General features: G+C 39.6%; 1 protein-coding gene across 1 annotated transcript in view; it reads right to left on the bottom strand.

Moving 5' to 3' along the window:
- The window catches only part of LOC118111836 (carbohydrate sulfotransferase 8), a 173,389-nt gene that overhangs the window by 124,694 nt on the left and 22,020 nt on the right, over positions 1-26,675 (bottom strand). Inside the window, exon 2 of the mRNA XM_035160563.2 lies at positions 3,099-3,292. Coding sequence (XP_035016454.1) covers positions 3,099-3,258 — 160 coding nt within the window. The 5' untranslated portion in view covers positions 3,259-3,292. The remainder of the gene's footprint in view (positions 1-3,098; positions 3,293-26,675) is intronic.

Here is a 26,675-nt window from a genome sequence, read left to right on the forward strand (position 1 = left end):
CATTCTCTCTTTACTTTGTTATCATATCACTATCGGTACTTTTGCAATATACCAGAAATTGTAATCCTAATATTGAGACCATGTTTACATTCACGTCTATTCTTTGAAGTCGTGAAAGCCAGGGCCAAAATGCTCTAACTTCCTGAAAATCTAAAACTGTTCACAAAAGCAGAGGTACACACACACACACACACACACACACACACACACACACACACACACACACACACACACACACACACACACATACACACAGTAGATTTCAAGTCAAATTCAAATGTCACACCTAGCCGTACTGACAATGATCCGTGCTGTTGTTGAAAATTGCTGCGCCCCTTGTACATGTGGCAGACAGGATTTTCACAGCATCTGGTTTTTGTCACACATGAAAACGATATAGATGAAATGATCAATTTGATGCCATTCTCGAACGCATTAACCAACTACTTTATACATGCATTCAGTATGTGTGTATGTGCTTCTGTGAGTGTCCTGCAGAGTTGCCTCATTGAGAATGTTGCCGACACCGTGCCTGAAAGCATCTGACAATCAAGGGAATATTAGAGGGTTGGAGGGATTCCACTCTGACTAAGTGGCTCTTACTGCTGTGGAGTGTGACACTGCTCTGATATTCATAATGATTCACAGTGCTGTTGACACACTGTGGTGGTGATACTTAGTGGATTGCAGCTTCTCTGACTCTGCTGATGAGGGTTTTTATCTCCAGAGAGCGTGCTGGACCAGTTCACCAGCTCGTTCTTTGATCGTCACAGACACATCAACTGGGTACTCTGCTCACAGATTCGTCACAGGTAAAAACATTAACGGAATATTGCAAACCACATTATGGTTGGGAGTTTAATTTAAAAGGCTCAATAAAAAAGAAGTCAAAGTCAGGGGGCTGCTCCATCAACTGTAGTGCCGTGAAAATAATGCTGCACTCATTTAGGTGGAAATGTATGTCAAGCCAAAGAGGCACATAAGCAAGCAGCTGATCTCTTGTTTCTGAGACGTGAAGCAGCTTAGTTTTACATGCTCAGGACACTCGTCCATCACGGCTGCTTAAACCCCAATCTCCTTAATGCTGTGTGCCAAGCAGACACTGGGTCGCTGTATGAGGACAAAGGTTTGACTCATTTGGAAATTGAATGTGCGGCCTCTCACTATCACAGTGGAAACTCTGACCACAGGGCCACTGAGCTGGAATGAAAATGGGTATAATTGGGAAAATGTTTAAAATCTTCACCATGTTCTTTGGTTAAACCTGAATCTACACACACACACACACACACACATACACGGTAATCTGTTGACACAGTCATATCAAAGGGACTTGTCTTCCTTGTGAGGACATAAGAACAAGTCCTGTTATAAACCATTGAACCATTTAAGGGTATTTTAGGTTAGTGTGAGGTTAGGCTTGTTATATTCAGGTTAAGGTGTTAATTCTTCTTCTAATCACTATATAAATCAAATACCAATACAAAAAACAATATATTAACTTTGATTGAAATGTAGGGAAGAATTATGTCATAAGCATGACTGACACAAACAGTGTGATTATTGAACCAAAGCCACTGAGGCTGCTGTGCTGAAGGGATGTCGGGCGTTCAGCACATACTTTATCACTGTCCTGCATGTGACATTAATTAACCCTGTCCGGACTCATTTTTACTCCTGCTGCTCCTCACTACAGGGCTGTGCTAAGACGGTGTATTAGGGCAATTTAAGGAGAAAAATAATGAGATTTGGAATATCTGAAGATCATCCTGTCAAAGGTTTTTGTAGTTTTCAAGAATCAGTGAGATTGGTTTAAAGACTTTGAGGGAAATTATGGCGAGCATGGGTTCTCCTTAGTGACCGCCAGCTTATGTTAGGGACATAACTTCAGTTGTGCACCTTGGTCTCATCAAGTGTTTTGGCCTTGTGATCAATGATACAGGCCGAACCTGAGAGTACGTTGAGGCTAAAGGTAACTCTGACTGGCTACTGGCTTGTATGACAGCACTATGAAAGCCATGTGGCCGCTCAGTAGAGCAGACATGTTTACCTCTACGCCTTTTTAAACTAAACACCTTCCCATTTTAGAACATAGGACAAGATGGAGAATATCCCTTATACGTTCTACTGCACTAATTAATGCCTACCACCATTTGATGTTATCGAATGTTAGTGACCAGCAGCGGATGTTAGGGACATGTCTTCAGTTGTGTACCTTAGTGTCATCAGGTGTTTCTGCCTCTTCTAAGTACAATATAATACCTTTTTTTTTTAAATTTGTACAGCTTTATTCTTATAATATTAAGACTTTCTCCTCAATTATGATTTTCTTCTTGTAATATTACAACATTATTCTTGAAATCTCTGAAGGTTTTTTCTTCAGTATGGCCTAAATACTCAATAGTACTGTGCTGCCACATAGACTCCATAGAAATGAAAGTAAGAACAACATAGTGAAAATCACATTAGTTCTACTTTATCATTCAGTGAATATGAATTCAATAAATTTCTATTGCCTTCCATGCACCATGCACTAAATGGTAACTAAAGGCAAACTCATTGTTGCACTGTCCCTCACAGAGTGTAGCTAGTCACATGAAACAGAATAACACCAGTGGTAGGCTGAGGCAGAGCACTCATCTGTCTCAAATTATAAATAGCACCATTTTTTACGTAAATATGTTGTAGAGTAGACATTTGAACGAAGAACTTGTAATTCCTCCTGTAAATATTACAGTTTGCAGTTGTTTCAGTGACTTTTCATGTGTTGGTTCATAGCGAATCCAGGTATTTTAACAAATTGGAACAAAAACAAAAATGGAAACGCCGATCAGAACCCATCCCTATAGCTTTAGATTTAATTTAAGTCCAAAAGTTGGGAGAAAAGGAAAGCATACTCCTTTTTTACTTTTGCAGCAAAACATTTCCTCTTCATGTTATATTGAGTTGTACAATTATTTAGTGTTAACCCCCTTTTTTAGAGCGTGTTTTCTTTATATGTATTAAATTGTTTAAGTTAAAAGAGGGTTCACAGCGGAGCAAAACATTTGTGCCATTTGTAACATCCATCAAAGAGCCATTGAACCATTAAGACTAACCTGGGAGTTGTTGCTGGACCATCTCCGACAGATCCTGCTGGTGGATGAAGAGAACCAGACCTCCAACAGCGAACAGCAGGAGGAACCAGAGGAAACAGGGCAGCCTCCTTCTCCGTCCACGCAGGGAGTCCACCACCATCTTCCACTTCATCCACAGCATGATGCGGCACAGTCAGACGCTAATGTAATAAGTTCTGGAGGAAATCAAGGAAAGGTATAAATGGGGAGAGGAGGGGAAGAAAGAGATGGACAAAAGAAGAGTGAGCAAAAGAGGCAGACTGTGTTCAGAGGTTTTCATCTTTCTGTATCAATGTTGCACAAGGCAGATTTCAAGCTGTATGGCAACGATGGAATGTAACAATGTAACGAAGTACCGTAGTTCAGTAAAAATCCAAGTTACTGGTACTTTTTTCTCTTTTATGCTACTGTACGCTGTTACTTTTGCGTCACTACATCTAATTCCACAGACGCCTGTCTATCTGTTCGTCTCATCGGCTTCAGACTTGGTGTGTGTATTGTAAATTTCCAGAGGAAGTGCAGTACAAAATTTGGTGTGATTTAGAAATAATACATTAAAAAATGATAAATATTGACTCAACAAGCGACTAATGCTCTGTAATAGCCAGTCGACAGTGTGCCTCTAGTCAGCAGACAGAGTTGAATCTTCTTCTACATCCTCGGACAGGTATCTTTGAAATAACTGCTTGAAAGAATAAAATCATCTATATATATTATTTACAAAACCCAAACACCTCAGTATATACTAGAAATCCATTGAACCCATGAAGCCTGTTCAGAATGCCAACATAAAAACACGATTGTCTACTACCTAATTCCTCCAAATAGAGAAATCTGGGTTGTGTTTCTAAGGATAGAGTACTTTAAACAGTAAAGCAGTTGGACCGTCTAGACTGAAGACCGACTCTAGGCTCTGTTCATACAACAAGAAGAAGAAGTGGCATCTGCCTTCAAATTAATATGCAGAATAACTTCAGTCTCTACTGTAGTGTGCGCTTTCACAAACCAAAATGAATGAGTGTCGTTACTGTGGTAATGCAGTTTAATTTCTCTCTCCAAATTCTGTACAACACATACAAACGTCTAAAAGCCACAAGCACTGGATATTAAGAAGAGGAATTATGCGTATACCCTGATGACATATTTAACAAAAACTACAATCAGCATGAGACAACATTAATGTCCTGTCACTGATGCAGTAATACTTGTGTAGCGTGGTCACAGGTGTGTGTTTATCTCTTGCAACTCCAGTCAACTCGTCTCAGCCAATCACGGTACAGAGCTGGAACGATCCGTTTTATAAATTCGAGTTAGTTTCATGCTGTCGGTTGCTGCCACCGTAAAAACATTCAAATGAAAATTACATTTTTCGAGAGAAATTAATTTTGACTGGCATGGAAGTGGAAGTGATATCCAAGTGGACATCAGACCATTTGTTGAAGTGGGTATTAAATTAGCCACAGAGATGTCAAACCAATAGGTCACCTTGAAACCCATTTATTCTGCTTTTATTGACAATCTTTCATTTCCATAAGAATGTTCCTTATTTTATTTTGAAAAGAAACCATGCAGGCAACAATACCCACTTAAGAGAGAGAACAATTAGAAGGTGCAAGAATGAATTTCTCAACGCCTTGGTGTTATTATCATGAAAGTAAACCTACAGTATATTTAATGAAGAGGAGAAAGGGAAGATGCATTTATATGTCTATCTTGCTTTGGCTTGTGAACTCAAGTCAACTCAAAGGTTCACGTCCTGAAATGGATGTTTATCATTTCATCCATCCAGCCATCCTTCATCTATTCCATCTGACATTAGGCAAGAGGTGGGGTACACCCTCGACAGGTCACCAACGTATCACAGGGCCAACATGTAGTCACAACAACCATTCACACTCACATTCACACCTACAGTCTATTTAGAGTCTCCAATCAATCCAACCCCTGCATGTGTTTGGGAGGAAGCAGGCGTACCCAGAGAAATCCTACGCAGACATGGGAAGAACATGCAAACACAGCAATACCCCGAACATTGGGATTCGAACCAGGAACACTACACTACTTTGCTGCCCATTTTAGGATTTCAATCATAATATTCATTAAAACCTCTGCAGAATGAAAGTATAGCAAAGAATAATATGTAAATATTATACACATAGGGCCTGATCTACTAAAGGATTGCGCATGTAAAAACGTGTGCAAACTTGATTTCACTTGCCACTGATTTACTTACGGTGCGCACTGAAGATTGCGTGCAGTATAACACGCTCTGTGCATTTAGTGCGTTGGCCTTATCGAGCGATATCGGACGCAATATCGGGCGTTTCTACCCGAGTGCACATTGGGAGGAGTAGATGCAAATACTTAATTTAGCACACGCAATGTGATTTACAAAGTCTGAAAAAAATTGCGGTGGTTGTGACTGCGTCTATATTTATTACTTTTGATAGGTAGGTGCTAATCGAGACAGCGTTACGCACAGATGGCTGCAGTTATTGTGGTGAGGAGGAGACGCAGGAAGAAGACGGAGAGAACCTTTTTTTTTCAGAAAGTGAACTGCACCTGCTGCTCAATATTGGTCAGAGGCATCTCTTCCACCGGCCCCCCCACCTGTCGGATTTGCCAAGGTTTTATTATGAGCTATTTTGTCTTTTGTTCTTCTTCTTATGTCCTGCCATCTTCTCTTAATTTCATCGGTTGTTCTTTTTGTTTTACCCACAGCATTTACTTTCTCGCAGATACTCTCCCATATCGCGTTTCTTTGAGTTAAATTAATATATTATAGTTATTTTTAGTAGATCACCCGCAAAACGGCTACCCGCCAAACGTGCAATGTGTTATAATGCACACGCAATTTAGCACTCTTTATTTGGGATCTTAGTAGATCAGGCCCCTAATGTACATGTTATAGATAAAACATTTCCATGTGATGGAGGAAGTGATCCCTGTTCACATGTTCACTGTTGCTACATGAGAATGTGACGGAGTTAAGATTTAGTGCTGAGTTTGATACGGGGCGAGGAGCTGTTTGTGAGGAAATGTGGAAAAAGAAAAAAAAATGTCTCCATGATATTATGTAAAAACCTCCCTCTTACAATTCAACTTTATTAATCTACCATTACATTCCCCTCTTTTGCTGCCTGCACTGTTGCCATGCCAACTCAGGTGCTAACCAGGTGGCTGTCATCGCTGGATGCCATTTTTATCCCTATGTGTAAACTTCACAACCTTTTTTAATCAGCACACATGGACTGCTATCCATTGTATTAAAGCCACACGACTCATGAGGGTGTTCTTTACTGGGATTACAGGGACTTTGGCCGTGGAGCTGGTACAAAGCCCGTACCTGTGGTATCACCATCTTGTTCCTTAATCCCAGAGACGTATGACACCTCTGCTACTTTCTCCCGCTTCAGTATCGCACTACATTGGTTTGTCTATAAACAATTAGAGCCTTTATTAGAGGTATTGAGTGGATGCTGAATGCTAAGAAAATCATGTTTCAGCTGCTGTGCTGAAATCCATTTTGTGCTTTGCAGTTGGCTCAGTTTCCATCCTGCACATTCAGAGTCATGAAAGCATTTTACGCAAGACAGGCAGCTGAAAAATCTCAGATGTTATCCTTTCGTTCTGCTTTACAGAATTAGACCAGGTTTGACCATTTCCATTTTTTTCACCCAGACGTTTCATCGCCTCAGTGTTTTACAAGATATTGGGTCAAGGTAAACATCAATGTGTTGTTTCTGGATATTAGAGAGAGTTTTGGAAGCATAAAATAATGTTAGGATTTATCCCCCTTTGGGTTCAGTGCAAGGGAAGGCAATGGTGTACGGAGTCAGCAAAGTGTGAAAAGCATGCATACATGTCAGTGTTGATTGTGGTGATTTGAGAAGACCGTCCCTGTTTTCTGAGCCTAAAGCAAGTGGCTGGTTTCAGCAGCTCCTTTTATATTGTTAACCTGAAACTGTGCCACACGAACCTCCTCGCTGTGAGAAATCCGTGGACAGTCCTGCCCTCCCACTATTACCACAAGTTAAGTGCATTTGATTATACTTATTACCATAACCTGGGTTACATAGCAGGATTAAATGGTGAGAATGAAAGAGTGGGATTTAAGACTGATGAAAAAGAATGGAATAGAAATGTATTTATAAAACAAAGCAAAAACCTACGGACAATTTAGTGCAGGATTTCTTGATACTGTACAAAGCAACTCAACAAGACATAAGATTGTCTTTATCTTTAAAGTCAGCTGTCAGTCAGTACAACATGATTGAAAGCAAGATGTTTTTTCTTGGTTTTGGGATTTGGCTCCCTCAACTGTGCAACTTTGAATTTGTGAACTATTTTCTGATTCATGCTCGTTAGAAGAGAAATTAGTCGTAATAGTAGTAATAATGACAGCAGCAAGAGGAGGGAGTCCGGTGAGGCACAGACTGAGAAGGTCTGTGTGTTTATTATTGCTGCCATGACAGTGACGGTACAGTGCACCCACCACCGGCACATTCCTTTATTGTTACTATAACGACAAATATGCTGTAGGCCTATGCCTGGAGCTGGTGTGTTTCCTTGGGTTGTATTGAGCAATGTATGTGGTTGTTTAGATTGGGCAAATGGAAAATATTAAACTATAAATCTGTTTCTCTAATGAGAAAAGGATGTGGTCCAACACCTAAAATAGATCATAAATTAGAATTTTCAAACCCCAGGAAATGTAAATATATCTCAACATATTGATGATTCTAGCATTCAGCCATGCAGTGCATACTTTCCAGATATCTTGACGTGTAACTAATATGTTTACATATGACAAAGGGCAAAGCTGAAAAATACTCAAACTTCCACAATGTAACATCTGAATTAATAAAAAGGTTAAAAAAAATCTCAGCAACTGTCACAATGTGACATTAACATCTCGTTATGATCAAACAACACTTCATTTTAAAGCAATGCCTTTGTGCTCCACTTCCAAACAGATGTATGTGCCAAAAAATCACATAACATTTTTCCATTTTATGAAAAAAAAATCTTCTGTGTCAGTGTAATAAAACAGCTTCTGGCTTTGATGTTCATATATAATAAACATCAAAGAATTGTTATTTTTAGCTTCAACAAATATACATGAAACCACTCAAATAAATATGGTTTAGCCCATATGAAACATACAGTTTCGATTATGAAATTGTTGCAATGCAAAATAAAGGCAGCTGTCAGCAAAAATTATCAATTTATACACAAGTTTTCACTATAGAAAATAAAGCTAATACTAAGAAAGTTGAACTTGAAAGTGAGAACTATGAAGAAATGCATTACATTACAATGAAAATGTAAAAAACAGCCATTGAACTAGTTACTGTTGTAAAGCTCATTCAGCTGCCAGCATGCATCTGTGGAATAAGACACGCATTTGAACAATTTCCTTCACTGCCCAAAAATGTCTCATAAGTTCACAAGTTAATTTGGCTGATTGACCTGTTGCACTACTATAGAAAAACAAACGCACACACAAAAACACTTCAGGTTAGCACAGCAATATTTACAACTAGAAATTGTTCCCTGTGGTTGAATGCCTTCACCAACTGCTGCAGTTCCAGTCAACATACATTTTTTTGGACTAATATGAGGTCATTGTGACAGTCAAACTAGTCCAAATTTGAAGAAATTCCTTAAAGACAGATTTGATACGTAATATTCAAGGTCAAAAACATGTTTTGTGAGGCCACCATGACCTTGACATTTGACCTATGACCACCCACATCTATTCAGTTAATCTGTGAGTCTAAATTAATGTTTGTGACAAATTTGAAAGGGTTCTCTTGAGGTGTTCAATGAGAAAAATATTGCCCATTGACCTTTAATTTCTTAACGGGTCATCCTTGAGTTGGATGGACAACCTGAAAACATAAAGCCTGTGGCCACTGGCCGTTGTCGGCATAGGAGCTAATAAAAGTGTGTAATAAGTTAATGTCTCATTATCAGATGTTGCCAGTGTTGATGTAACAATGGCATTACTTTCACTCGGCTGTATCGTTGTTGCTTTCAGAGGGAATGATTAAGTTAAAGCCTTTCAACCACATAGATCCTCCTCTAAGTGTTTGCCAGATATATACATTTCTTTGCTAATTGTTACAGATACATCACAGTTAAGCTTCTCCTCCCTACATTGAACATTATATTAGTGAACAACTGAGTGAGTCCAGCCTCGGAATGGTTCCCTGCTCTGTAGTGGAGAGCACAGCTGTAGATGAGCACGATGGAGAGAAAGCAATCTGAAGACTCAGTCTGTGATGTTACTGCAGGGCTGGGGTTGCATGGACACTCAAGTGCGTCTATTCCGCTGGTTCTATTCCACTAACCTCACAACAGATGAGGGCACCTGTAACCATGGTAACTGTGTACAACAAATAAGGCAACGGCTGCAGCCTTAACATGTTTAGACAACATGCATAATAGTTTTCCATTGACTAAAACTAGCAAAAAACAAATCACTCAAATTTTGACTGATTCTAAATAAAGTAGGGATGCAAAGCAGCACTGTCGGGGTCCGATCACTTGCGAACTTGATAACTGATGAAGCCACGGGGAGGGCTGTCGGGGACTGACGAAACAGCTCAGTGCAAAAAAACTAATATTTCCTGTTGCCATCAGGAGGCGCTGTGATTTTATGTCAAGATTTCTGTGTAGATGTCATCAGGCCAGGACTCTTGTCATACATGTCCAGTTTGGAGTCAAATGGACCATGTATGTCCGAGATACAACAACCTTGTGTTTTGATGGTGATCCATCAAAATTTGACGCCACGCCACGGTCACACCGTGTGACGAAAACTCTCAATTTCAGTTATTTTTATTCTCCATCCTGTTAAGATGACACACTGAATTTGAAGTTGATCTGATGAAAGCTCTAAGAGGAGTTTGTTAAAATACACAACGTGTAAAATGGCCATAATGGCCACAAAATCCAAAATGGCCCACTTCCTGTTGCGTCAATCAAATTGGTGCCAGGACTTATTTCTTCGTCCGGTCATGATAAACGTGTGTAATGAATTTCGTAAAAGATCGGTTAAACCAGACGGAATTACTGCCTTTTAGGGGGGTCGCTGTTGAGCCACTTTGCCACAACCATATCCAATTTGCCTGAATAATCAAACGAAAAGCAATATGAAATTATATGAAAGGGAATGTGATCAGGGTAGAATAGGAGCTGGTATAGGATCGTGTTCAAAGCTGTGCTTATTGTCTGTATTTATGACAGACGTGATCTCTTGGAGAAATTAATTCACCACACTGCAGTGACGAGCCTTTGAAATCAATATATATCAGCCATCAACCCTGTCAGCTTTATCACACTGCTGCTTACTGATAGAAAAGGTCCTACGATCACATATAAAGGGTCCCCAGCAAAGAGAAGGTGATGTACATGCAAACAATCCCCTGGCTGACTCCATTCTTTATGTAAATCAAGGCAATAACAAACAAAGTCACCAGTACCTACACCCAAATGATTGCATCAGAGTCATTAATGCATTAATGTTGAAACAAACCACAGAGCTGTGCAGCATTTATGCACAAATTGTATCCTTCACATGCAGAGATCAACATAATCCTACTTTTGATAACACCTTTTTATTTGAAATGTTCATCTGGAAATAATCAGAGGGATAAAGTGATAACCTGATCGGGCATCTGGTTTTCAGTTTGTAAATTTTATCATAATAATTATAATCTTTGTTGGTGATGCATCCCTCTGTTTTCTGAAGGGGGGGTTGACCGAACCACATCTGTTCCTTTGGCTCCATTACCTAATGAATAAATAGCCACAAATCAAATGGGACTATACCTACCTACAGTAATGGCTGCAAAAGTGCAACCACACCAAAAAAAACATCTCCCAACTCGCTCTCAAATGAAAAAGCTGTGTGACGGTGACCTGGCACGCTGGCCCTCAGGACAGCTACCAGCTAAGCAGGGCAGGTGATGACAGCTCCAACACAATCAGACATGCTCAAATACAACACATGCTTGCCATTTCATGTCAGCCCATACCTGCCACAGGGCACTGCTGTGCTCCGCTACGCAGCTCTCAGATGAGGTTACGGATTAGTTTCTATTTATATGAAGGGCCTTACAGCAGCGCAGTGACCAGCAGAGAAGAGAGTAGATACATTACATGCAAGTCTATTTGATGGAACAAGAAAAATAATCAAACCTTCAAATCCCAGAGGGACTAGAAATGCATTCAGTATAAAATCTGCATCATTAAGAGGTTAAGATATCAAAAGTTTGAACTTTTAATCACAATTGAATGTTATTGATTGAGAAAATGATTCAATTATAACTCGACAATTATGAGAGACGCAGGCCAGCAAAATTGACACACACTGATAATGCCACAGTAAAATGAGATTAGAAGATCTGATGAGAATCCTATATTTATTTTGTGAGCAGCTATCAATATCAATGCTATAGCACAGCATGTTAAATTATAGCCACAGGCACCTTTACACAGGTTCTAACGCGCTGGCTCAAAGGCATCTCGGCTTATGATTGAGATGTGACAGGCCCCAAACACTTGCACCAATCAATATGGCATTTCAGATTTTGGTTAATACTTCCCTCCAGAGCATACCTACCTAACTTTGTGATGATTAGGGGTTAGTGCTGGGTTTGTGCACATTGTTTATTTGTGTTGCCCCCTATGGGTTAGGCTGAAAATGTTTTGTTAGTCCTATTCCCAACTCCTGAAGACATGAGCCAAGATTTATGAAGATTGGAAAAAAGAGTTATGATTTGCTAAGACAAGAAATTTATGAAGAAATTTCGCTTCAGGGGGCAGGTCAAGGATTTCTTCCCCCATTTTTTTTATATTTTCCCCATTTTCCCAGGAATAATTCAGGTATCTTTATGAACAAAATCAGTCATATGTAAGGTTCTAATAATAATGTAATCCTGACCCTTCCCCAATCAGCTTGCAAAATTGAATCCAAATTGGGTGAAAACTGCCTGAGTTATGGTTGTGACAGTAAGACAGATGGACACCACCGATTGTAATACTGCGGCAGGTGTAAAAACAAATCTAGCTGCTTCTACCTGTTCCCCAGACGGGATTTTTATTTATTCATTTTAGTTTCTGTGTAGTTAGAAAAAACTTTTTCTTACGGCACTAAAAAGCTGCAGCTCATTTCATTTGCAAGGAACATATACCTGACCTCGAAACATCAGACAAATGGCTCATCTGGCAAACAGTGAGGCTGTATTGTGTAATGCTTTCATTACCATTTAAAACTCATATAATTAAACCGAATGGGCTCTTTTTAGTAATGGTCCATCGGATCTAACCAGCAACGCACAGCTCTAATTAAAAGCTAAATGTGGAGGAAGGTCACCTGAGAAACCCAAATCTATAATATGCACTGTTCATATCTGCTATGAAATGCACCTCACTTTTGAAAGAAGGACATGTAGAAGGGAGATGATAGGCAGCTTTTATGCTTTAACATACTTAGACACGGATGGTGCAATGGTGGTGCAACCTGAGGAGGAATTCCTAATATTTACTGCCCTGGCTCTTTTTACATTAACACTTTTGACATTGATACACCTCTTCATTAATGTTAGACATTGTGTTTTCTCATGAATGTTTTGAATATATATATAAAACAAGTACTCAGCAACACCCAGCAGGCGTCGCACCTTGTACAGATTGTTAAAAGCCCTGTGAGGGGGTTTGTGGTTTGGGAATATGAAACGTTAGTTAGTTAGTTATCATGATTATATATTTTGTTGTTTAGTAAAATTATTTTCATTTTTCAACCAAATCTCCTGTTCCCTGCTGCTTAGTCCCTGACATTGGCCTTAATTCAATGCGTAAAAGAGGCCCAGCAATAAATCATATTAATCTAGGAATGTGGATTAGCTGCATTAGCTGTATGCCTACAGAAATGTAAGGCTGGCTGATGAAACTGATTCTCAATCTGCAAATGAAGGCATAAAATGTGGCCATAGAAATGTGATGTGGCCTCAAATTTCCCTCAAAGTCTTTCCTCGTCACCTTGGCCTAATTTCTCCAAAGTTTTCACTGGATGCACCGGAGAACTCATGAACCCTCTGTCTTCTGGAAAAGGTTCCTTCGGCTCATTCAGGCAAATCCGCTCAACCTTGACCTGCTCAGGATTTATGCCTCGAGCTCTGACCGTGTTCCCACCCAAGTCCTCCACATGGGTAAACACACAGACTGTACAAATCAATAGTGCTGAATCTGTGCTGATCCCACTCATTTTTCCTCAGCTATTTTTTTAATTGTCAAAGGGTTCTGCGGATTGCCATGGGGGAGGTCAGACCATATTCTTCACATGTAGTAGATGATTTCTCTGCTTTGTTAACTATATGAAACCTTGCTGTTGTATTTTTATTTGATTCACTTTTTATTTCAGTGCAGCACAAAAGAACATCTGATGGTAAAATCCCTTGTGATTCTTGAAAGGAAAGCGATTCCCATATTTACCTTTTAAATTATTTCTGAATTTATTTGTCTAGCCAGAGAGACAGGATCACACGTTAAGTGTCTAAATCCTGTTTGTTGAAAATAGCGATTAAGAGAAATGTAATTAGAGAACGCCACCATTATTAGGGAGAGAGCACTCAGTACATATACTGTACCCTGTTAATCCTGAGGTATCTACAAAGCTGTCCCCCTTGTGTTCTGCCCCTGAGTGAAATCCTGCTCACAGCTCTCCATGAAATGATTGAACCTCTGAACACCATCATACTAATTACAATACAATTGATAGACCCTTTGCTCTCGCAGATGTTACCAAGCAACATGTGATTAACAGTAACAAATCTGGATATAGAGGGAAATTCTCTCTTTTCGGTTCTTGTCATGTTGCCATTCGTTTGAGCACAGTGGGACCTTGGAAGTTCAAATAGAGTTAGTGTTGTGTTGGAAAATGTAGGTGGCATAGTTCATAACTAATATACAAGCAAGACCAAAAGCACAGTCCTCTGAGACACTTTTTTTTCTCTTTTGCTGTTGTAAGACAATTGGTCTGTTTAGTGGTTGCATAAGATGAAGTATTTGGGTTTTCGTTTGGAGTGATGCACTGACCTAAATAAAAAAAGACACTGACATGTGATTGAATCTATTCCCAGATCTTTGTTGTGGACTTTGTCTCTAAAACTCAAACCAAAACCGGTAATGCAATTATGTGGGAATTAAAAAATGACATGTTATTTCCATAACAGGGAGAGGTTATCTTAGCTTGAGGCTAATGGTCAGACAGGTATGTGAGGGTTTATTTTCTTAAAATAGTCCAGCTCACTGGCCAATTTAGCAATAAATTGTTATTCTTTTAGTCTTCTGCACAACTTTTCTTTCCAATTCATGCACACAATAACGTGTTCAACATTTCCACGTCTTTAAAATGACAGCAGCATCCAACACATTAGTGCCGTAAAGCGTGGGCTGCTCCAGCGAGATAATGAAAGCAACTGAAAATAACACAATTCTGTCAGAAACCCTTAAATGTCAAAAGAGTTTGGACCATCAGTGACAACAACTTATTAGAGCTGAATTAGGCAGAAAAGGCTCGGCTCTCTAGATGTTCCAAAATTAATCAAAGAGGCATGCAAGCACTACTGATAAGAATTCAGTAAGAAAAATATACATAAGAATCCTAATATAACTTGACAAAATATTTAAAATAGCTCACACATGCATTCTGTGTAGAGATAGAAAGAAGTTTCAGGTGCTGGGCTAGAACTTGGTTCTGTAATTTGTCATCAGTGCATAATTAAAATACAATTCTTCCTTGTATTCCAAACTAAATGTTTGGTTTTAAATGAATTCCACCACTTCCATGGCAGTAGATTGTTGCCTGATCTAATATGTGTCCAATATTAGTGTTGTTGAGTAGCTTTTTGATGTACAAAAAATAAATGGTGTTGTTTTCTAAAATGTCAGCCATTTCAATTTATGTTAGACACTGTCTTTTCACATTAACATTTACAATACGGTTATTTTGTTGATGTTGATTCTGTTACACGTGAAATCTTTTGCACTTGTGTCTGTCCTGGGTGAGGGATTCCTCACTTCTGACTCCGAGGTTTATGGTGTGTCCCCTGTTAATAGGTATGTTTTTTGTCTCTATTTAAGGGTTAAGGACAGAGGATGTTGCACCTTGTATAGATTGTTAGATGCCCTATGAGGCAGATTGTGATTTGTGAATATGGGCTGACTTGATGGTAGGAATTTGAGAGGATAAAATATAAAACTTTATCCTCTGTTTAAAATCACTATAAAAAATTAGTTTTAGGCCAAACTCTGAGGAGCGCTGCAGAACATAAAACACGTGGATGATTTGATTACTTAACACATAAGTTACCAGCTAATGTTTCTTCCAGTGAAAGATCAGTTCAATTTACTATTTAGATACTGGATAATTGATGTAGAATGGAACTTGAGACTTTTTCCACATTTTTATTTTTCATTCAGATCAAGTAAGACAATGATATTAAAAGCGTTATCCACGGTCCATAGATTTCAGTTACAAACCAGGTTGTAAATATTGCATCTCCTCCTGCTGTGAAATTACTGTATAAGGCATGGTGCATTTCAAGAACTCCTGCACGGCACACATCTTTCTGGTGATCAGAGTTGGCAGCTCCAATACATCACAATCAAACTGAGTAGAGCAGCATATTTCTGGTACGACTTGCAAAGGGGCCCTGTGCAGGGCACATGAGGTTTAGCTCCAGTCAATAAACATTACAGAGACAGACAGAAACCCACAGGTCCACAGGGGGTTGGCCGGTTTTAAGGTGCATTAAGAGTGGTTTTAAAATGCCTCCCACCAATAATTCATGAGGTCAGTGGCATGTTTTCTCTGTGATGTAAATTCATTTTACATTATTTTCAGTGAACGTGTCCACTAATCCCCCTGTGACTGAAATGTTATATTCATGGTGTTCTTCTATATAGACTTATGGATGGTTGGACAATCACTGTACTGTGGTTACAGTGGAGTGGAGCAGTGGCCACTGCACCAATCTTTTCTTCTGATGTTGTAATGGGAACTACTTTGTTGAGACTGTGACAAAGTGGGTGAGAACACACCATTTTTCTTTGGTATATAGGGTTTCACCATCCTCAATCTAGTGAGGATGGCGTAGTCTGCATCGGCCTCTGCTGATGGGAGGGGCTATATAAGCAGTTGACTTTCAGGGGCAGAGGACGTCAGAGTTTAGCCATGTGCATGTGATGTTAATTTTGTTTGCTTTATTATGAGTTAAGTTTTGTTCAGTTGTTAACTATTGTTATTTTGTCTTTTTTTTTGTACGTATTTTTTGTAACATGTGCGACAAGGGGCCAGTTTTTTGTACAATACACATGATTCACACCTGGATGTTGTTTCTGAGTTGTTTCTCCTATAAGTTTTAAAGGCCACACTGGTCATCTTCCCACAGAGACATTAACATTAGATTTAAAAGGCACTACTGTCTCATCTAATGGAGGTAAATGGCTTCAGAATAAAATGAAAGTTGCATCTGATACAAATGCAAGATAAATATACTCCATGATTGCACTTAGATTTTTGCTTAGGCTGAGTTGGATGCCAGTCATTGATAAGAGTAGTTTTATTATATCTGTACCTAAATTGGAACCAATGTGGAAATACTGCTCCCATAATTCCTAAATTCAAATAGCTGTTAGGAGGTTTTATGGGCTCCTGCTTTCAGTGCGAGCAGAGAACGAACTGCTTCCTATTGAGACCCACAGGCTGAGAAAAGCTCTGTGCCCTTTGCACAATGTGAAAGGTGTATGTTGACAATGTACGTCAATATCACTCAGAGTGCACACCACATCACACATGCTCAAGTCCCGAGGGAGCCGGGGCTTACCGGGCACTCTGCAAGAATGAAGCAATGTATTATCCTCGCGCGACCATGTTCTTCAATCCAATGTTTCAATGGACACAGGTTGTGAAAAAAAAAGATAGAAGGGATTTTTCGGTTCAAGTATCATTTTTCCTTCCCGATTCCGATACCTGGACTTTGCAATTCGGCCAATACAGAGTAACAAAGTGATGAGATAAGTTAATATAAGATAAGATACATTTTTTTCTCTCCCAGTGCCAATACAGCACAACTGTACTTACAAGATGTGGTATCGGATCGGTACGTTGATTTGCAATCTTGCCGATGCCCATCCTGGCATTTTCTGCAGTATCTGAGGCTTTTCCGATTCTGGTATCCGTCTTATGTAGTCAAGACATGTAGGAGTTTTTTTTTTTTTTACTTTACCTCTGAACAATGACAAATGATGCAAAAGGGGATATTCAGTGCATTCAAAAGTGAGGTCTTGACCAAGAGAGTGTGTGTGACGAGTTGAGAATGAGAATGTGTTGTTATAAAAGATGCAAGAATGAAGAAAAAAAGGATGAGAGTCCGTCGCTCTGCAGCACTGAGAGTCCCTAAAAAAGGAACATGATGCATTTCACCAATTATGGATATTGACCTGTATCTGAACTACGGTTGTATGTGGGAAAAACACAATATAATAGTTTCAAATGTGATTGCAGTGAAACCGAATTATTCTCTGTATAGTGGAGATATATCTATATACAGTATATATATATTTATTGTTATTTATTTGTATGTATATGATATTTATGACATCCTTTACATGATGCAGCCGCTCTCATGTAGATGTGCAATGCATTGAGACTAAAATGTCCCCTGGATCTATGCATCCAGTGACCTTTCTTCACATTTACTCAGACAGTACACGGCGCATTCATGTAGATCAGCGTCATCAGTCACACACATGTAATGTAATCAATACTGCGCTAAACTTTGGAATGAGAGAAAAAAAAAACATTATCCACATTTGCATAGAATCTGATTATGGTCATTTGTTCTTTAATCATGGGAATAATGTGACTGCAAGCCATTTGGAGATGATGCAAATTTGTGTCTATTTCTCTGTGTTAAATGTCCATCCATGCATTATCTTCATCCCTGTACAGGTCGCAAGCATATCACAGGGCTGAAATACAGAGACAAACATCCATTCACTCTCATGCGTACACTTTCCATCTCCATTTAACTGAACTCTAATCTGCATGTCTTTGGACTGAGGGAGGAAGAAGGAGAAACCTGGAGAGAACACACGCAAACACGGGGAGAACATGCAAACTCCACATTGAAATGCCCCAGCTGATTGGGAACCTTCTTGCTGTCAATCGATAGTGCTATCCACTGCACCACCGTGTCACCCCATACTAAATGTCAGTATTTTGTATCTATAAGAAACTTTTACATTTCTTCTTCTGTCATTCAGACTCCATGTGTGAACACTGGACCCCTTATAAAAGTGACGTGATTAATGTTTGCTGCCACATCCATCACTTCCATACATAAAGGACGGTGAAAAATACATGACTGCTGTTAGAAAATAGTTTTATAAAAACTGTCTGTCAATCCCTGCAGGTTTTAATGTGTAAGTATTTTTTTTAATCGTAAAAATACAGCTGAGAAAACCAAGACGCCTACAATGGATCCTCTGTCAGTGCACTTCATCTTTTGTCAGGGATTTAATTAAAAACTAAATTGAAATAACAAACTAAAATTCAGCTTGGCTAGCTGCTTACTGATATGCTTATTAGTTGTGATTCTTTTTTGTCTTAGGATGCCTCTTAAAAAACTGTTGCCAGGATACAGCGAGCTCCTACGTGTATCTATGCTCAAATCTGTGTGCAGATGCCGTTTTCTGCCTGAAATACCAAAGCTTCAAACAGAGTTTCACACACTGATCATTTAATGAGCTACACTACAAACATGCAACAAGTGCAAAGGACACTTTCACTGCCATATTGACGTTTATAGGTTACTCAGGTCTGGTATTCCTTTACCTTCAAATATAATGTATGGCTCATCACTGAGTATATCCCCCCAAAATACCACAAAATACTTATACATACTGTGCAGTAGTGGGATGTAAAAAAAGTACATTAACTTTGTTACTGTACTTAAGTACATTTTTTATGTATCTGTACTTTTTATGTATCACTTAAGTAGATTTATTTACTTTTCACTTTTACTACACTACATATATCAGCAAATATCTGTACTTTCAACTGCAGGACATATTTAATGTTAAGTTAATATTTCTTAAAGTAATTAATAACGAGAGGGGAATTGATTGACTGATGCAATTAGAGTGGGCAGGTAACATTAGACCCTGCCTCCTCCAGCCACATCACTGGTGAAGAATCAGCTGACATGGATTCATGGAGACCGAGACTCTGCCATAATGATGTAATAAACTGTTGCTACCCTCTGCAAGTACTTTTACTTGAATACTTTAAATGTATTTCAAAGCAAATATTTACTTTCTTTTACTGAAGTAGAGAAGTTAATGTGTCACTTTCCCTTCAGAAGATTTGGGTCTTTTTATTTGTACTTTTACTGAAGTCAGATGTTTGAGTACCTCCTCCACCTCTGAAGATTAACATTAATATATCAATGACGTGGGAAATGTGCAGTGAAATAGACAAAATGTAAAAAAGCAAAACAGGTTAATTGTAACTCTCATTCTATACAACATTTTAAAGTAGAAATGAAGCGTAGCAGGAGTTTAGTCAGGAGGACCTTCTCAATGGGCTATGGTTAGGGTTCATTCACAATTCTCTCTCACTCTCCCCACCTCTTCTACCCCGCTGACTGTTGGGTGTTTACAGTAATCCAATCAGATTTGACCATAATCTCAATCAACCAATTACATTATTGCTGCCAAACTGATTCGCTGCGACTCTCCTGTTTTCATATCCAGTGTCCTGGTCCAGTTCAGCTGAGTCACTCATCTCATTTAGATCCTCATGATTCTCTAGATCCCATCAACCACCACCAGTGTCTAGACCCCAGGTTTTTTTCCTTTACTGCATAAGGCTTCATCTCCTTTAAAGCTGACATCACAAGGGGTCACAAGCGCCAATTGGACTCTCATTTACATCACATCACTTTGTGCTGGGCAATACGTTTTGTTCATTTTTCAATTAATGTCTCTTCTGATTTAACTATTTTGGTTAAGTCCTGTTTGATTTATTAAAGTGGTTGAGTTTCAGGCTTCATTTTATCCTTTCACATTTTTACGTTAATATTTTTTGCATAGCACGTTGAATCTGAAATCCAAGAATATTACATTTCTTTCACATGAAAGTTTGTGTTCACTGCACCACCCACAACATACAGAACCTGATGTTTAAAAGCAGATTTTAAAGAGTCGTTCCCCAGGGCAACATCATCAAAAGATTATTTAATGCTACTTTTTCTTTTTCCGTAGGCTCACATTGAGGAAGATGATGAAGAGATGGGAGAGGATGAGACAAAGGTTCCAGGCTGATGTTTAACTGAAAAGGGAACAATGACTTTGCACACGCCTGAGCCAATGAACCGAGGGGACATAATAGAACATCTTCCCTCTTTGTCTTCAATGAAGCTCAGTTCCACTCTGCAATTACCTTCTTATTAGAGTTTAACATTGTGGTTTTGCTTAAAGTTGGTAAGGTGGTAAGCGGTAATAATTCTATGCAGCTTTTGTCTAACTCTGCTCATATCTCCTTACGGTCAGCCAACAGTAGGTTCTGTGTTTTGCGCTGGAAAAAAATTCTGGTTTAAATACACAGCTCTGCCTCTGTATTTGGGAAAGAGAGAAAGCTGGACCGGAAGAGCACAACATTGTTCCAGTCAATCAGCAACAGGGTATATGTCCTTTAACTAAGAGCGATTTTTTAACAAACATTTGGAAAAACATCACCTCTTACATCTCAAACAAGATAATGTATCATCCCTCAGCCCTCTACTATCGAGGGATGGGAGGACGACCTGAAAAACGTGGCCTCAGATAACGTATACCACTGGAAATGCTAACAAAGTGCTGAGGCAACACAGACTACAGCTAATCCAACGGAGATAATGAAATAAGATCCTTGCGCACATCGGCAAACCATTTCAATGGAGGAGAAACCACCTTGGAGTTGCTTCCAGACTGGGATGCCAGCCGGGGCGACCACACACCAGTTTGTAAGGTCCACCCAGCGGGCAGCAACCAGTCGTACACGCCAGTGGTACAGAGGCAATATTACATCAGTGTAGGTGAATTCATTTTCAAATAACAACAGTCGTTCCCCAGAATCACTAACGCCATCTTTAAGATAGAAATGTATGGTCTAATATGTACTTCTTTATTGTTTTCTAACCTTGTAAGTCTTACTGATATACTGAAAACTTTCACTCTAAATTTACTTTGATAAAATGGGATGACTTATATAAAATGTTATGTAACTGCAACAGTGCATTTGATAAGCAAAAATGATGCATGTCAATTACAGCTCTGGATTGAAACAGACAGTGGTTTTCTTCACTGCAGAGATTTGAATAAGAAGCTCACTCAGTCAGGCCCAAGTCGCCCTTTTCCCACAGGCATGCACAGCTGAAGCGAGGACAGATGCCAGAAAAATATGAATTATGTGCATGCATTAAAATATTGTCGCTAACCTTAACCACTTAAATGAATAAATAAACAATTTCCTCTATCCCTCTTGGTTAGGTAGGCATTAAAAATTAAAACCATGGGAACCATCCTTAAAATAATCACATTTTGAAGCATATATTCATATTCATCCCCGCCAGGGTGGAGACAATCCAATACAAAATGAATAAATTTGACAGTATAGAGCAGGGGTCTTCAACTAAAATTGCAAGAGGTCCAGACATCAACCCTCCTCCCCTTCTGGGGTCCGGATAATTAGAGACATACAAATATGGGCTCTGACTAAATCAGCTTAATTAACATTTTTATTGCACAAGGTTGCTTTTGTAACAATACAAAATCAAACACAAACTGGCAAAAATACAATGCCTATTCTGGACAAACATGAAACAAACATTTTGCATATAGGCCTACATTCCATTTAACCATAAAGACGTAACATCCTCAAAGACAAACATATAGAGTGCTTTAAGTTGAACTGAGCTTAACAACCACTTAAAGATTGAAGCAAAAACTTCTTAGAAAAAAGAACAAGAATGGGGTCAGAAGCGATGCTCCCATCTGTAAAGGGCTTTTTATGTTGTCCCAAAATCCACCGTATTCTCAGCGAACACTCGTATGTCCGCTAGAGGGAATGAGAGAGGACCCGCGTAGATCGCTCACACTGGGCTTTGAGCTCATTTATTTTCCGCGTCCTTAGCTTGGACTGCTGCGGGTAGGAGTCTTCAAAGTGTCTGTGTTTGGTTTAATAATGGCGTTTTAAATTGCCGCTTTTGACAACCGCAACAGACTCAGAGCAAATGAGATGCACCGGTCTTGTTGAGCTCACTGCAGAAAGAACAAACACATACTTTTCTGTCCACTCTGCTCGGAAGACTCGGTTTTAAACGTCAACTTTCCCTAACTTTTGATAACGCCATATTTCGCCTTCATCTCCGTCTGCGTGCTTCTCTCTACCTGGCAACCCGGCTACACAGTATATGATAACAACACATAGGACTCAAGCGGCTCCACTGGGCTGGCGTCGTTATGCCTGATTGAAAGTCTCTTAAAAGTCAAACAAGGCCGCCGATGTATTTATCCTTTTTTTTTTTTTAATGGAGAGTCGCGGTCCGGATGGAAACCTCTCGCGGTCTGGATTTGGACCGGAGTCCGCCAGTTGGTGACCCCTGGTATAGAGTATACTCAAAATGGCTATCAAATTCGATTCAGATGAACAGGGGCCCAAGGTTTAGGGAAGGGGAACTCGACTGTAGCCAATTTTATTGCCATTGGGAAACACATTCCCATTACTCTGAGTTCCCTTCTCTAGCCGAGACTGAAATGGAAGACTATTTTCTGTGATTAATTTGTCAGATAGGTCAGATTGTGGAATAGGTCTCTGGCTGGTAAAAAAGTTGTACATTCTGTCTAAGAGCACTGAGCAGAGCACATGGCTTTCAGTGGCTTCAGACGGGGACTCCAACCCACTTAACTGTGTTGTAGATTGAATTTTAAATGCATTAAATTTTTGAATATGTTAAAAGTTTAAAACTTAAATTAAATGTTTTTAGTTTTTTTAAGAAAGCAAGGGTAAGTTGCTTTTATAGCTTTTCAAAGCAACACAAATTCCATTAAATGACATTTCAAGGTGAAAATAAAGCTTAGTTAGTTAGTCGAGTTCTGAAGTCGTTAGAGAAAATTTGTTTTTTTGTAAATTATCTAACACTCTTGTACGCACAAGATGAAATATCACTGTTTGGGACTCAAGGGCTCTGTAATATTCGGACCCTTTGCTTTGACTCACTCAATTTATCTCAGGTGCATCCTGTCCTAGAAATGTGTCTAGAACTTTGCCAAACTGAAATAATTGCACACACACCTGTGTATATAAGGTTGCGCAATTGTGACTGCATGTCGGACAAAAACATACCAATCAACTGTCAGTGGACCTTTGCAATAAAACTTTGTCGAGGCAGAGATCAAGGCAAGGCTATAAAACCATTCTGACCATCTCAGCAGCGCTCCATCAATCAGGGCTTCATGGGAGAGTGGCTAGATGAAAGTCACTTTGAGTTAAAGGCATATGACAGCGACTCTTGGAGCATGAGGAAAAGATTGTCTGGTCTGATGAGACAAAAAACAATTTCTCGGCAGAACTCCAAATGCTATGAGTGGCAAACAAAAGGCTCTTTTCGTAACCTGGCTAACACCGTCCGTACCGTGAGGCCTGGCAGTATCAGCATTATGTTACAAGGTGGGGGGGAGTTTTTCGTGAAAGGAACAGGGAAGCTGGACGGAACCAAGGGAGGGATTATTGAAGCCAAATACCAAGGTGGAAATGGGAAACCTGAGGGATTGTGCCAATTTGGTAAAACAGTAAGGTAAGTCAACTTTTAAATGCTGAAATATGACAATATACAGGGGCTTGGTGCCAAAAGTGTGCTCATATGAGGTGGATGTTTGGTAATGTTAATCTAGCACTCAGTGTGCACTGTTAGGAAGAAGACAGCGTTTTGTTAAAGGGCATTTTGGCAGAACACATGACTGTTGATGGATGTAAAGTAGCTGTTGCTGCTCAAACAAGCGACCTTTCTGTTGGTTGGATTTTTGTTTGCCACTGCCACGCTCCTCACTGTGTGTCCGTTGCTGTGAAGTCGGCTGTAATTGAGTTTTCATTTCCGCAGTTTGAATCAAGAGGCTGGTCTTTGTGCAACCTTTGAGCAAAGAGAATCCGTCCCAGGAAAGTCTGAAACCCCATTTAATTACATCTCAAGATGTGGTGACGAAAAGCCGTTTGACAAGATTAAGGTTATTTGCTGAGCTCTGCAGGCTTTCCATCTGAATGTGCTGTAGCAAAACAAAAGTTGAGATGTGAAGACACCACGGAGCAAGAGTGTGCGGGTGTGATTTAAAGACTGTGTGTACAGTATATGTTACATTATAACAACCATACAAGGTTAAAATAAAGATAACAATTGAATTTGATAGGAGTTCCAGTATTGATACCTGTTCCCTGTGGAAATGAAAAGATTGCTGAATAAACCGCTGAGGGAAAATCAATCAATTTTCTATTATCCTATCTTGGATTTTTAAATTTTGCAACCATTCAGGCTTTTGGGGTTTACTTCCTTGCTCCGAGCAGCCTGCACTGATTCACTGCTCCACTTAAGACATAAAACAAGCTAACAGCTGATGGGTCGTTGCCGTTACAGAATTCTCCTGACAGGCCTCATTAAGTGGGCTTGAGCACTACAAAGTGGTGGCAGCAACTGGTGTTGTTTGCTTTGATGGTGCTGGAGCTGGGTTATCAGGCTACACAGCGAGCACTTTGGTATTAGCTAAAAAATTAGTGGGAGCCCAGCTTCGCACTGGACAGCAACGACGACACTTGCAGTCTCTGGCCTCTGCTCTCAGTGCGCTCAGAGGTCACACTCGACACCAGCAAGCTTGTCGACAGCACAGTTACAGTGAAACACACGCAGCCACTTTTAGCTTCCACAAGCTGAAAGCCACAATTGCAGGTAGTTTGCACATCTGTGACACCAGCACAGTCTTGTCACTTTGTTTTGCGCTATGCTCAGCAGCTTCCTCGCGTTCTGCTCTGTTGAAACAGCTTGTACTCGTGACCCTGACTAATACACTGCTCCAAAAATATAATTTTCTATGTCTGCTGCACTGCAACGATTAAGTACCTTGTACTGTGTGTATAATCAGTGTCATGCTGTCATACTGGCCTGCTGATGTGTTGCTATATATTGAGTGTCAATCTTGCATTGTATGCCTGTCTTGAAATGTCACAAACAATTACCTTTGCCAAATTACAGCTACACTCACTGTGTTAATACTATAACAGTGACTCACACTCTGTAGATGCCTTAAATGGAAAATGTCACTAAGCCATAATCAGTTCTCAATGAGACTGTGTACTGTAGGTACAGGGATTTAAAAAAGAGAGAAAAAGGTGTGTGTTTCTCTGTGTGTGTGTGTGTGTGCAGTAGTGATCAGGGGATGGAGGCGTGGTAGCGAGGTACAATCGATACACGTGCTCCACCAATCACGAGTCAGTCTCAGCTGACGTTCCACACAATTTTTATAGTATCAAATAACAAAATAAAAACCAAACTTACCAGGGAAAAACAACATCTCCAGAGAGAAAACATCTTTGATATAAATGTGTGTGATTACTTTTAGTCCATGTGCTATCCATTCATATAGAGGAGGCGGGATTTATAACCTTTACTGCAGCCAGCCACCAGGTGGCGATCGAGATGCTTTGGCTTCACTTTTGGGGAGCTGTCATGCTGTCCATCTTTGTATACAGTCTAGTCAACATTAACAAGCTTATAAATTGACACTACGAAACCCTTACACTGGGTTAATGTATCTCAATTAGCCTTCACTACAGCACTTCAAACTGATACCTCATTGAATTCACAGAGAAGCGAGGTGTACATATCTCAGTATTCAAAACCAATGAAAACATTCATTTAGTGTAAATGTCTTTAACGTTACAATCATATTTTATTTACTGTGATCTGATTCATCGCCTCTCTGAATTCGAACTGATCAAAATCAATGTAGAACTTTAATCTCTTGGCAGGGTAGTGCACTGTGATACTGGATGGAGTAATCACACAAAGGTTTTGGTAATGCAAAGGGGAAATTAAAGGGATCTACGATCTACTCAACACTATGCCGATGGACGGGCAGGTGAAGTGTTTGAGTCCACAAAACACTTTTGGAGTTTCAGGGGTAAGTGAGTAGATAATGAGTGAATTTTCATTTTGTTTACCTTCAAAAGGATCTTCAATGTCAGTATGATTCATCCTGTGATAAAACCATTCATGTTCATACAAAGTAAATCCAGTAACTGCACCGAAGGTGGCTCTATAGAGCAGAAGGTCATTGCCATCCCTAGAACTAGCTATAGCTTAAAAAACATCAAGGTTCAAAATGTATCTGAGAAAGCCATCATTGACAATTCCATTTAACCAGAGAGTCTGTTTGAAGGGAGCTTGAGGCCTAAGG

This window comes from Hippoglossus stenolepis, chromosome 1 (assembly GCF_022539355.2).
Source record: "Hippoglossus stenolepis isolate QCI-W04-F060 chromosome 1, HSTE1.2, whole genome shotgun sequence".
In the NCBI taxonomy this organism is placed as follows: Eukaryota; Metazoa; Chordata; class Actinopteri; order Pleuronectiformes; family Pleuronectidae; genus Hippoglossus; species Hippoglossus stenolepis.